Source organism: Pan paniscus, chromosome 20 (assembly GCF_029289425.2).
Source record: "Pan paniscus chromosome 20, NHGRI_mPanPan1-v2.0_pri, whole genome shotgun sequence".
NCBI lineage: Eukaryota > Metazoa > Chordata > Mammalia > Primates > Hominidae > Pan > Pan paniscus.
This window is the reverse complement of record NC_073269.2, coordinates 47315009-47325957: the sequence shown is the minus strand read 5'-3', so window position 1 is coordinate 47325957 and position 10949 is coordinate 47315009. Positions and strand designations below refer to the sequence as shown.

Here is a 10949-nt window from a genome sequence, read left to right as displayed (position 1 = left end):
TGGTCTCGAATTCCTGACCTCAAACGATCTGCCCACCTTGGCCTCCCATAGTGCTGTAATTACAGGCATGAGCCATCACGCCCGGCCATATTTCATTGTATGAACATACCACAGTTCATTTATCCGTTCACTTATTGAAGAACATCTTGGTTGCTTACAAGATTTGGCAACTATGAATAAAGCTGCTATAAATATCTGTGCAGAAATTTTTGTGTGGCTATATATTTTCAACTCATTTGGGTTAATATAGAAGAGCATGATTGCTGTATCACATAGTAAAAATATGTTTAGCTTTGCAAGAAACCGCCAATCTGTCTTCCAAAGTAGCTGTGCCATTTTGCATTCCCACCATCAGTGAATGACAGTTCCTGTTGAGCCACTTCCTTGTCAGCATTTGGTGTTGTCAGTTTTGGATTTTAGCCATTCTAATAGGAAGGTAATGGTATATCATTATTTTTTAAATTTGAAATTGTTACTGACATGATGTGGAGCATCTTTCCTTATGCTTATTTGCTGTGTGTATATTTTATTTGGTGAGGTGTCTGCTCAGATTTTTGCCCATTCTTTAATTGGGTTGTTTTCTATTGTTGAGTTTTAACAGTTCTTTGTGTATTTTGAATGTAAGTCCTTTATCAGGTATGTTCCCTGCAAATATGTTCTCCCAGTCTGTAGCTTGTATTGTCATTCTCTTGACAATTATCTTGCAGAGCAGAAACTTTTAATTTTATTGACTCAGAACTGATCAATTTCTTCTTTCAAGGATTGTTCTTTTGGTGTTGTATCTAATAAGCCATCACCAAACTTAAGGTCATCTAGATTTTCTCCTATGTTATCTTCTAGAAGTTTATACTCACTTTTCATTTAGGTCTACAATAAACTTGGAGTTAATTTTCGTGAATGCTGTAAGGGAGCTTCTAAGGGGGACACACACTAACTTCTTTGAGTGTGGGCAGGTAATTGTGAAACTCTCAGCTGGGTCTTACAACAGACCCCAGATCCATCAGGAGAGCCCAGCCTTCAGAAACCCATAGTGGAATGTGTTTCATGCATACACGGAGGAGAATATGCAGTCATATGCTCACATGCAAGCCTGCACATGATCACAAACATGCATATGGTATGTCCTGATCCAGAGTTCTCCCGGCATTAAAGTGGTTCTCTCCTTCAACTTCTTCATTAAGAGATACAATGACAGAATGTCATTAAAATTAAAAACTTCTGCTCTGCAAAGGAATTGTCAATGGACTGACTCTGAATGTCCACTCGTGTCTCGTTGTGTCCTAGACTGACTCTGATTGGGCCACAGTGGCCTTACCTGGTAGCGAGCTCAGACTACACCCTGGTGTTCAAAGCATGCTGAGTAGGCATGTGTGCAGAGAAGGCAGGACAGCCGCCCGCCAGGTCTCTGGAAAACCCCCCAGGACAGGGATGTTCAGGCCATGTGATGCTATACTAAGCTGTTTTACGTGAGGAAGGGGTGCTTTTTAAGAATCTATCTAGAGGGCTATGGGCACAGATCTGTGTTCAAAGATTTTCTGGGCACTTACGTTTTGTGAGAAATCAGATAGAGACAACTTTCTGAGCCGCAGCTTTGTCACGTGTAAAATGGGCATGAACACTTTTCCCCTTCGCAGAGGTTTGTGGCAATTAAGTGAGGTGAGCATGCAACGCTTTTTGAACAAAGCTGACACGGAGGTACTTGTTCAGGAAATAAGAGCTGCTGTTATTACTATTCTTCATAGCATACTGTAAGGTTTCCCTTTCTCTCATCACAGCTCTGAAGGACATCATCAAGGTGAACTGAGCCCCTTCTGTTTCTTCTGTTCCCTCTAACCACCTCTCCCCTTCCTTCCCCCATCCTGCCCCCATTCTTAGCCCCGCCCCTCCCGCAAGCCCCGCCCCTGCCCCCCGCCGTTTCCCTGGCCCCGCCCACCAGCCCTGCACCAGCACAGCCCTTGCTCAGCGGGGCAGGAAGCTCATGGTGTAGTTTCGTGGGATCGTGGCAAAGCCCACGTGTTTGGGGGACACGTCGATATCCTTAGGCGGCTGGGGGGACTTGAAGCGAAAGTTCTGCATGATGGTGGTGAAGAAGAGAAAGAGCTCCATTCTGGCCAGGCCTTCTCCAAAACAGTACCGCTTTCCTGAGGAGGAGAGGCAGGAGGGGTGAAGGTGAAGCCCACTCTCAGTGCAGCCTCACCCCCTACTGACCCCCGGCTGCACTCTCTAGGAAGGAGGGGTGGAATATTATGGCCTGAGAGACTTTTAGAGGAGACTCCAATCCTCCCTGAGCCTCAGTTTCCTTCTATAAGAGATATAACAATGGTGAACCAATATTGATATATTATTACTAACCAAAGTCCATAGTTTACATTAGGGTTTACTCTGTGTTATACAGTTCTATGGGTTTTGAAAAAGGCATAATGTCATGCATCCATCATAGATGGGGTGATCCATGCCAGGTGTAGCAATGGGAGGTTTAGATGCCCCTACCCCCCAGATACACTTGCAAATATGACTGCTGTGCTGTGCCATTATCTCCTTTTCAGGGAGCTGAAGAATCTGCTGTGTGACCCTAGACAAATAAATCTATGGGGGAAGATGTTTCCTTCCCTTTTACCTGGGCGCAGGTATTGGGTGCTTGGCAGTTAAGGGAGTATCAGCTGGTGGTGGCTCAATGGTAGATTCTAACAGAAACTTCCAAGCTGGAGAAATACCAGGCTACACCGCAGAGAGGGGAGGTGGGTGAGAGAGGCCCCTGCTGGTGTGAGCCGTGGCCTGGCAGCAAACAGTGGTCTCTTACCGATGGAAAAGGGCACAAAAGCATCACTCTTCTTAAACTGCCCCTTCTTATCCAGGAAGTGCTGGGGATTGAAGTCCTGGGGGTTGGAGAAGAACCTGGGGTCTCTCAGCACGGAGCCCAGCATAGGGAACACTTCAGTGCCCTGGGAGGGAGGAGGAAGGTGTGTGTAATGAGGCAGGTTGGGGGGATTGGTGAAAGTACACAGAGGCTGCAGGGGGAACTAGGGTGCCCCAGGTGAGGGGAGTGGCAGGCATGGAGGAGTTGGGGACCTCTGAGGGAGGAGCTTTGGGGGATAGAAGGTTCATGTCTCTGAAACAGGAAGTTTGGGAGACATGGGGTCCATGTTCCACTAGGCAGGGTGTTTGAGGGACCTGAGATTTGTGTCCCTAAGGCAAAAGGCCGAATGGAAAGGGGGCTTCTGTTTCTTAAGACAGGAAGTTTGGGAACATGGGGTATATTCTCCTGACACAAAGAGTCTGGCGAGATGCAGGACTCAGGACTGTCTAAGTGGAAAGGTGGAACAGATGTGGTGATTGGGGAAGTCTTTTTTGACTGATTGAGGGAGTGGGACAGAGTCTAGAACACTAATGGGGGCAGGATTCTGGGGACACAGAGAGAGGCTGGTAGTCCCTGTAGTCTGAGTGGTGGTGGTGGAGGGGAGACAGCACCTTAGGGAGGAAGAAATCCCGAAACTTGGTGTCCTTGTTGACCCTGTGGGCCAAACCCATGGGGAGCATGTCTCCAAATCTTTGGATCTCGTGGATCACTGCCTCCGTGTAGGGCATCTTGGCCCGGTCCTCAAACTTGGGCTGCCGGTTCTTGCCGATCACTCTGTCAATCTCCTCATGGACCTTGGCTGGGGGAGGAGGGGAATGTGTTTAGGTGTCTAGGGGTCTCAGAGCAGGGATGATAGTCCGAATAGGTAAAACACGGTCGTTGACATAGCTCCACCTATGACACGGAGGTAGACCATTCATAACAGAACAGACATCAGCCATTCGCATTGTTGCAGCAGGATCCTGTTAAACCAGGTTGTGTCAGAATCACAGGGGAGGCACAGGGAGGAACTTAGGGGATGATCCAGAGGAGCAGGCAGCGGGCCCTCAGTGGGCTTGGGAGAGGAGTGACTGACCAATCAGTGCAGACATTTTCAATATTTTAATAGCTAATGAGACTCAGCTGATGCCTATCAGCTGAATATCGTCCTGTCTCTGGACAGCAAGGCACGTCTCAGGGTCCTGGGATCTGGGATAGATGGGTACACTGCACCAGGCTCAGGGGAGTTTTGAGGGTCTGGGGCCCTTCACTTTCCTCCCTTTCCAGGCTTACCCTCCACCTCTGGGTGCTTCATGAGCAGCAGGAAGCCGTAGCGCAGGGTGGTGCTCACGGTCTCAGTGCCCGCAAAGAAGAGGTTCAGGGTGGTCATCACCAGGTTCTTCAAGTAGAACTCTGTGTTGGGGTTCTTCTCCTCCTGCAGGGAGCGGGCGGTTTAGACCAAGCTCACTCTCCATGCTCTTGGGGCCCTTCTAGGGCTTTTCCTTTGGAGCTACCTCTCTTTGGTCCAGACCAAAGGTGGAAAGAGGGACCCTAGATTTGCCAAACTCGCTCCAGGTTCCAGCCCTTGCCCTGGCTGCTGGCTTTGCCCAAAATGCTCTTCCTTCTCACCTTCTTTACCTCGCTGACCATCTATCTTTTAATTATCAACTTAGCTGTCTGTTGGTTTTTTTTTTTTTTCTTATACAGACTTGGTCTTGCTAAGTTGCACAGGCTGGACTCCAACTCCTGGGTTCAAGGAATCCTCCAGCCTCAGTCTCCTGAGTAGCTGGAACTGCACATACATGCACATGACTATGCAGGCTCACTTGTTAATTGTTAAAAAATTAATTCATTTTTTTTTTGAGACACGGTCTTATTCTGTCACCCAGGCTGGAGTGCAGTGCTGTGATATCGGCTCATTGCAACCTCTGCCCACCCTGGGCTCAAGCTATCCTCCCACCTCAACCTCCTTAGTAGCTGGGACCGCAGGCATGCACCACCATGCCTGGCCATTTTTTTGTGCAGACGGGGTTTTGCCATGTTGCCCAGTCTGTTACTTTTTTAATGATAGGGATATTTGGAAAGAGAAGGATGAGGGGAGACGAAGAGAAAGTAGTACAGAGATGGCAAGATGAAGAGTCAGAAAAAAAGAGTTTTTCTGAGATGCAAGCACAGAATTTTAAGCAACAGCATCCTGTTCCTTCCCTAAAAATCTTGAAACTTACTGTGGAGGAATCCCTCCCTTGATCCTTTCTCCCTGAGCTTTGGACTCCCTAAAGCCTTCCCACACGGGAGGCTGACATCCAGAGGTAGGCGGGGACCCTGCAATGTAAAGCCAGGTCACCTGTCCACAGAGGTGTGTCTGCTAACCAGGACATGAACGGTTAGAGAGCATGGTGGCTAAAAGCACCAGCTTTCGGCTCAGAGAGACCAGGGTTTGAGCTTGGGGGACCATGGCTTCCTCACTGTGTGACCTCAGTTAAGACACTTAAACTCTCTGGGCCTCAGTTTCCTCATTTGTACAATTGGGGCCATGATTGAACCTCCTTCAAGAGCTGTTATGAGTGTTCCATGGCGGACTATCTTAAAGCACTTAACGCAGTGCCTGGCACATGGTAGTGCTGTAGAAGTGCTTGCTATTCTAATGCACGTGTGCAAGTCGTGCTTGTGGGTGAGGGCTCAGTAGATGGAACAGCAGTGGTTGATGTAGTTGGGATTGTCAGGATTTTTTTTTTTTTTTTTTTTTTACATGGTCTTGCTCTGTCACTCAGGCCGGAGTGCAGTGGCATGATCCCGGCTCACTGCAACCTCTGCCTCCCGGGTTCAAACAATTCTTCTGTCTCAGCCTCCTGAGTAGCTGGGATTACAGGTGCATGCCACCATGCCTAGCTCATTTTTGTATTTTTAGTAGAGACGGGGTTTCACCATGTTGGCCAGGCTGGTCTCGAACTCCTGACCTCAGGTGATCCACCTGCCTCGGCCTCCCAAAGTGCTGGGATTACAGGTCGTGAGCCACCGCGCCCGGCCAATTGTGAGGATTATTATGACGAGGGCTAATTTGAATGGGCCTGTGTCGTCTGCCCACCCCACTCCCATCCTGATTTCCCTCTCCCTGGCTTTGCACCTGCCTGCACTGGCTGCTGGGGTGTACCTCCTGCATGCGGATGAGAAAGGAGTCGATGAAGTCCCGTGGGGAATTGGGATCCAGAGTGCGCTGGTTGTGCTCCACCTTCTTGGCAATGAAGTCCTCCAGCCCTTGCAGCTCCTTAAAGGCCTGTTGCTGTGGTCCTGGCAGGTGTTTCATCACGGAAGAGAACATCTCATAGAGCTGGGGTTGCAGAGAGAGGATGGGAAGGGAAGGACAGCTGTCACGGGTCAGGAGCTGATGGGAATGGGGATTTGTTTCATAGCAAGGAAGGAACTGAGTTAAAGGCATCTGTCCAGGTTTTTAGGTATTTCAGTGGGGTTGGATGGAAACTTATATCTAAGTTTTCACGTGGATTAGGTGCCAGGGCCACGGTCTAGTAATTTAGGTGAGAAGAACTGAGACATATATCCAGGTTTCAGGTATTTAAACGAGGCTGGATTGGAGCACACATCTAGGTGTTCAGATATTCAAGTGAAGTTGAGTTGGAAGACACCTGTCCAGGTGTTTAGCTCTTCAGGTGGGGCTGGTATGAGGTGAGTGGCACCTGTCTAGGTATTTAGGCATTCAAGTAGGCTTGGTTGGAGACAGCTATCCAGATACTTACTGGGTCTGGATTGGGGGCTTTTGTTGAGGTGTTCAGGTATTAAAGTGGGGCTGGTGAAGATGTTGAAGTGGAGGGGATACCTGTTGAGGTGTTTACCTATCCAAGTGGGATGCACTGGGAGCACCTCTGTAAGATGTGTGATTGGAAAGGGTTGGGGAACACTTATTTGGGTATCAGGGAATAATCTGTCTAGATATTTATGTGTTTAGGGTATTGGTTAGGGCAGCTGTCCATGTTTTCAGGTATTTAAGTGGGTGAAGTAGAGGGCACTTGGCCAGATATTCCAGTGGGCTAATCTGGGACATTTGTGTAGATGTGAAATGATTATGATGGGCTGGATTTTGCAGCACCAGGTGTTCAGGTATGCAGGAGGCAGGTTGATGCAGTCACTTGTCCAGGTGTTAAAATATTCAGAAGAACTGGGTAGGGAGCACCTGTTACAAATTACGGTAAGTTGGGGATGGGAACATGTGCCCAGGTGAGAGAGCTGAGCTGAGGGTATGCATCCTGCCAGCAAGCTCTGTTTTGGGGAGCATCTGTTGAGCTATCCAGGTGTCCTTGGAGACTGGGTATTGGGCATCCCTCCTGGGTTCTGGTGCAACTGTCCAGTTGTCCAATATCGGGGGCTGATTTTGAGGGGACACTGTCTGGAGGGGGGTGGGAGTTTGGGGCACCTGTCTCCAGGTAGGGGAGCAGTTGGCAGGTTGTGGTAGGGGCATCACTGGCGGGCTGCAGCCGGTTACCTGCCCCGTGGAGGTTGCCGTGAACTGGAAGCTTTCCAGCATCATGCACAACAGTGACAGGAACTCTTTGTCCTCATAGTCAAAGCGGTCCCCAAAGACAATGGAGCTGATGACATTGGAGACGGTGCGGCTCAGGAAGAAGGTGGGATCGATATTGGCGCCTGCAGGTGTGGCGGGAGAAGGGGGTTGGGGAGAGAGTCAACTCAGAGGTCTGAGGAGAGTCAGAATTCCAGGAGGCAGGGCCCTGTTGAGCCGAATCCCAGCGCCAGACTCCAGGGCTGGAAGTGCGGGCCCCTTTCCCCACCTAGTCCCCATTCACAGGCAGAAAGCGCGGGTCCCCGCCCTCGCACTCGGGGTCCCCTACTCACCGTGCGTGCCCCGGAGGGCCTCGATGAGGAAGCCCGCCTCCTCCTGGATGCGTTCCTCGATGCCGCGCTTGCCCACGCCAAAACCCCTTAGGGTGGGGATGGAGAAGCGCCGGAGCTGCTTGGCGCGCTCCCCGTTGCTGAACGCCACGCCTGGGGAGGTGAACGCGGGGGTGGAGAGAGGTCAGGGGGCGGCGGGGGCAGGAGGAGACCAGCTCCAAGGGGCTCCCCAAGGGTGGAGCAGAGAGGGAGTGGGGTGGGAGAGAGATGGATTCAGCGCGAGTGCCCAGGAGAGCTGCAAACTCAGTCAGAGAAACACGAGAGCACGAGAGAGAGAGAGAGAGAGAGAGAGAGAGAGAGAGAGAGAGGAGGGGGGGGAGAGAGGGAGAGGGGGAGAGAGGGAGAGGGGGAGAGAGGGAGAGGGGGAGAGAGGGAGAGGGGGAGAGAGGGAGAGGGGGAGAGAGGGAGAGGGGGACAGGGGGAGAGGGAGAGAGAGGGAGAGAGGGACCAGGTAGAAAGAATAAGAGAATCAGAAGAGGAAGCAGAAAGGCCAGACAGACAGATGCAGAGAAACAGAGGGATACGGGGATACTCCATGGAGGAAGGGAAGGAAGTGGGGAGAGAAAGAAAGAGAGAGAGATGGAGGGAGGGGAAGTGAGATATGGGGAGATCTGGGAGGAGGAAATAAAAATGTTGAAAGATTCTTAAGCTGAACTGGAGAACAGAGAAAAATATGGAGACAGAAACAGAGAGGATTCGGAAGGAGGACAGACAGTTACCAGGAGTTGGAGGCTGGAGATGTGGAAGTAGGAATACCCTGAAATCCTAAGACAGAGGAAGAAGTGGGAGAGGGAAGCGGAGAGAGGAGAAACACGGAGAAGCACAGAAGCTGAGAGCGACAAAAAGACAAATGAAGACAGAGGACCAGGGCTGGAAAACAGAAACCCAGGATGTCCTCAGAGATGGAGAGAGAGGGGAAAGAGGAGACTCCAGTGAGAGAGAAGGAGGAGACGGGGCAGAGAGAGGCAGGGAGGAATCACGACAGGGACGCTGGAGACAGGTGAGGGACGCACAGGGAGAGGCCACAATGAAGGGAGATGGGGAGAGAAGACCAGACAGGGGGCTCTGCCATAGCCTCCAGTGGGCAGGAGAGTCAGGGAGAAGGCTGGGGACACTGAGACCACTGCGTCCACCAGGCCACCTTCCCCCTCTTGGGCACCCCCTCACCATAGCCTTTGAAGAGCCAGTCGAAGGTGGCCTGCTCGCCTCGCCCGCTGAACTCCTCAGCCTGGTCCACCAGAGCCTCCTTGACAGCATCATGTCCACACAGCACCACGACCCGCCGGGGCCCCAGGTGAATGGTGAACACGGGGCCATAGCGCTCACTGATCTGATGGAGGCAGGTGGGAGTGGTTAGAGGGAGCAGCCCCCACTCTGAATGGGCCCAGCACTGAGATGTCATGTACTGGGATGCTTCGCCCCCAGGTTCTCACAGTCAGGGAGCTGGACATCCCAAGATCCTGTCTTTCCTGCTAGGACCCTGATGCTGAAACTCCAAAACTCCCTTTCCTAAGACTCTGGTCCACACTGGTCAATCCCCTGCCACAAAGCCCCAGCCAACTGGGCAGCCCCCACCCCGTGCCACCCATCTCCCTGCCTTAGGACACCTTCATGAGGGAGTTATACATCTGCTCTGTGTTCAGCTGCAGGTAGTTTCCAATGAAGGGCAATGGGGTGGGTCCCGGAGGCAGCTTCCCCTTGCTCTTCCTCTGCCGCCAGATAGACATCAAGACTATCACAGTCAGGCAGGCCAGCAAGGTCACCAGGAGCAGCCCTGAGGCCAGCATGGTGGCAGTGGGATGATAGATGGTGATGGCTGGGGTGGTTTGCCTTTATACTGCCTGAAAAGAGGGATGGACTTTGGTTGATTATATAATCACCTCATTTCACCTCCCAACTACACCCCAACCCTGAATCCCACACAGCTTAGGACACAGCCAGCAAGGGAGGAGGAGGGGGACCCCAGGGAAGCTGAACAGGGAGGGGAACTCCAGACTAAATCTGGTACTTCAGAAGAGTTGCTGCAGGGCTGTGGATTTAGGAGCGGGCAACAGATAAACTGTGGAACTGAGGAGTTTGGAATATTTGCACAGGGGAGCACCTGGGCTTTGGATTTGGGATCTGGGAGTGAGAATGCACCCCAAAGTTGTGGATTTGGGGGTTCCAGGGGAGAGGAATCCAAAGGTCTCGGTTTTGTTAGGATGAGACGGAAGTGTGGCTATGCATCTGGGGGTCTTCTGTTGTGGAGGATGCAGGGTTAAGGGTCTCAGGAGGGGGGATTCCAGGCATATGGACTTGAAAGTCTTGGGGCCAGGAAGACTCAGGGCTGTGGGTGTGGAGTTTCTGGGAGGAGGAGTGTGTAGCAAGCCCAGCAGGTGCTCCCAGAAAGCCCCGCAGCGCAGCACTGGGCCCAGGGACTGACTTGATTTTGCTTTGACCCAGAGCTGTCTCTTGATGCCCAGAATCCTCATTGGAACCTCAGAGTTAGGCCAGGATGGGTGCCATAGAACCTCCACTGCCCATCTCTGGTTGGGAAAGGGGCAGAAGACGAGAGCCATATTTCAGAGGAACTTTCCCCACACGTGGAGAAGAGTACCTCATGTTATCAGTTGGCAGAGGGGATTGGCTAGGTCTGGAGAAACAGTAATAACAACCCTCAAATGCTGGAAAAATCTCAAGTGTCCCAAGGGTTGTAATTTACGAAGAACTCCGCTGGTTTCCAACCCAGATTCTTAGGGAAACCCACTAGACTGATTGTATCATCCCTATTAATATTATGATTGTTGTTTATGTTTCTCATTTTATATAAAGGTCTATGGAGGACAGAAAACAGACAGTGGGCAGGGGACATGCATGAGTGGCCCTGAACTCCCATCTCTCCTGCTCTGCATCCTTAGTTCCACTTTCTGGATTTAGTTTTCCTGCCAGTGGAAAGGGAGTGTTTGGGAAGAGAAGATCACATCTGAGGGTGAGTTAAGTCTCCTTTAAGGGTGATTCCTGCTTTGTCAGGGGCTACTACTATTAGCAGGCAGAGGGAACAATCGCAGAAGAGATTGGGGTAAACTCCAGTATTAGGCACAGAGGCAGATCCTGGGGTGGGTGTGAGTGGAGAAGGGATGAGTAGCCCTCCTGTCCTTCCCTCAGGGAAATTCTTCCTTAGTAAACAGGACAGTTACCCTTTGGTGAGCATGGT

General features: G+C 51.1%; 1 protein-coding gene across 1 annotated transcript; it reads right to left on the bottom strand.

Annotated features, from left to right (window-relative positions):
- Nucleotides 1-1702: 1702 nt before the first annotated feature.
- On the bottom strand, nt 1703-9564 carry CYP2A13 (cytochrome P450 family 2 subfamily A member 13). The gene is made up of 9 exons (XM_003812465.5): nt 9364-9564; nt 8924-9086; nt 7700-7849; nt 7332-7492; nt 5988-6164; nt 4130-4271; nt 3469-3656; nt 2801-2942; nt 1703-2141 (listed from the first exon to the last, which is right to left on the bottom strand). Exons 1-9 carry the CDS (start codon nt 9541-9543, stop codon nt 1960-1962), a joined length of 1485 nt encoding a protein of 494 aa, XP_003812513.5. The 5' UTR covers nt 9544-9564; the 3' UTR covers nt 1703-1959.
- Between the last annotated feature and the right edge of the window lie 1385 nt (nt 9565-10949).

What these genes read in the sequence shown, in the direction of transcription:
- CYP2A13 (XM_003812465.5), bottom strand. Translation starts at nt 9,543, where the DNA reads ATGCTGGCCTCAGGGCTGCTCCTGGTGACCTTGCTGGCCTGCCTGACT. An exon ending in GAAGCACCCAGAGGTGGAGG is followed by an intron (nt 3,657 to 4,129) that starts GTAAGCCTGGAA and finishes CTCCTCCCCCAG; the next exon opens with CCAAGGTCCATGAGGAGATT. An exon ending in GGGATTTCTTCCTCCCTAAG is followed by an intron (nt 2,943 to 3,468) that starts GTGCTGTCTCCC and finishes CCTCCCTCCCAG; the next exon opens with GGCACTGAAGTGTTCCCTAT.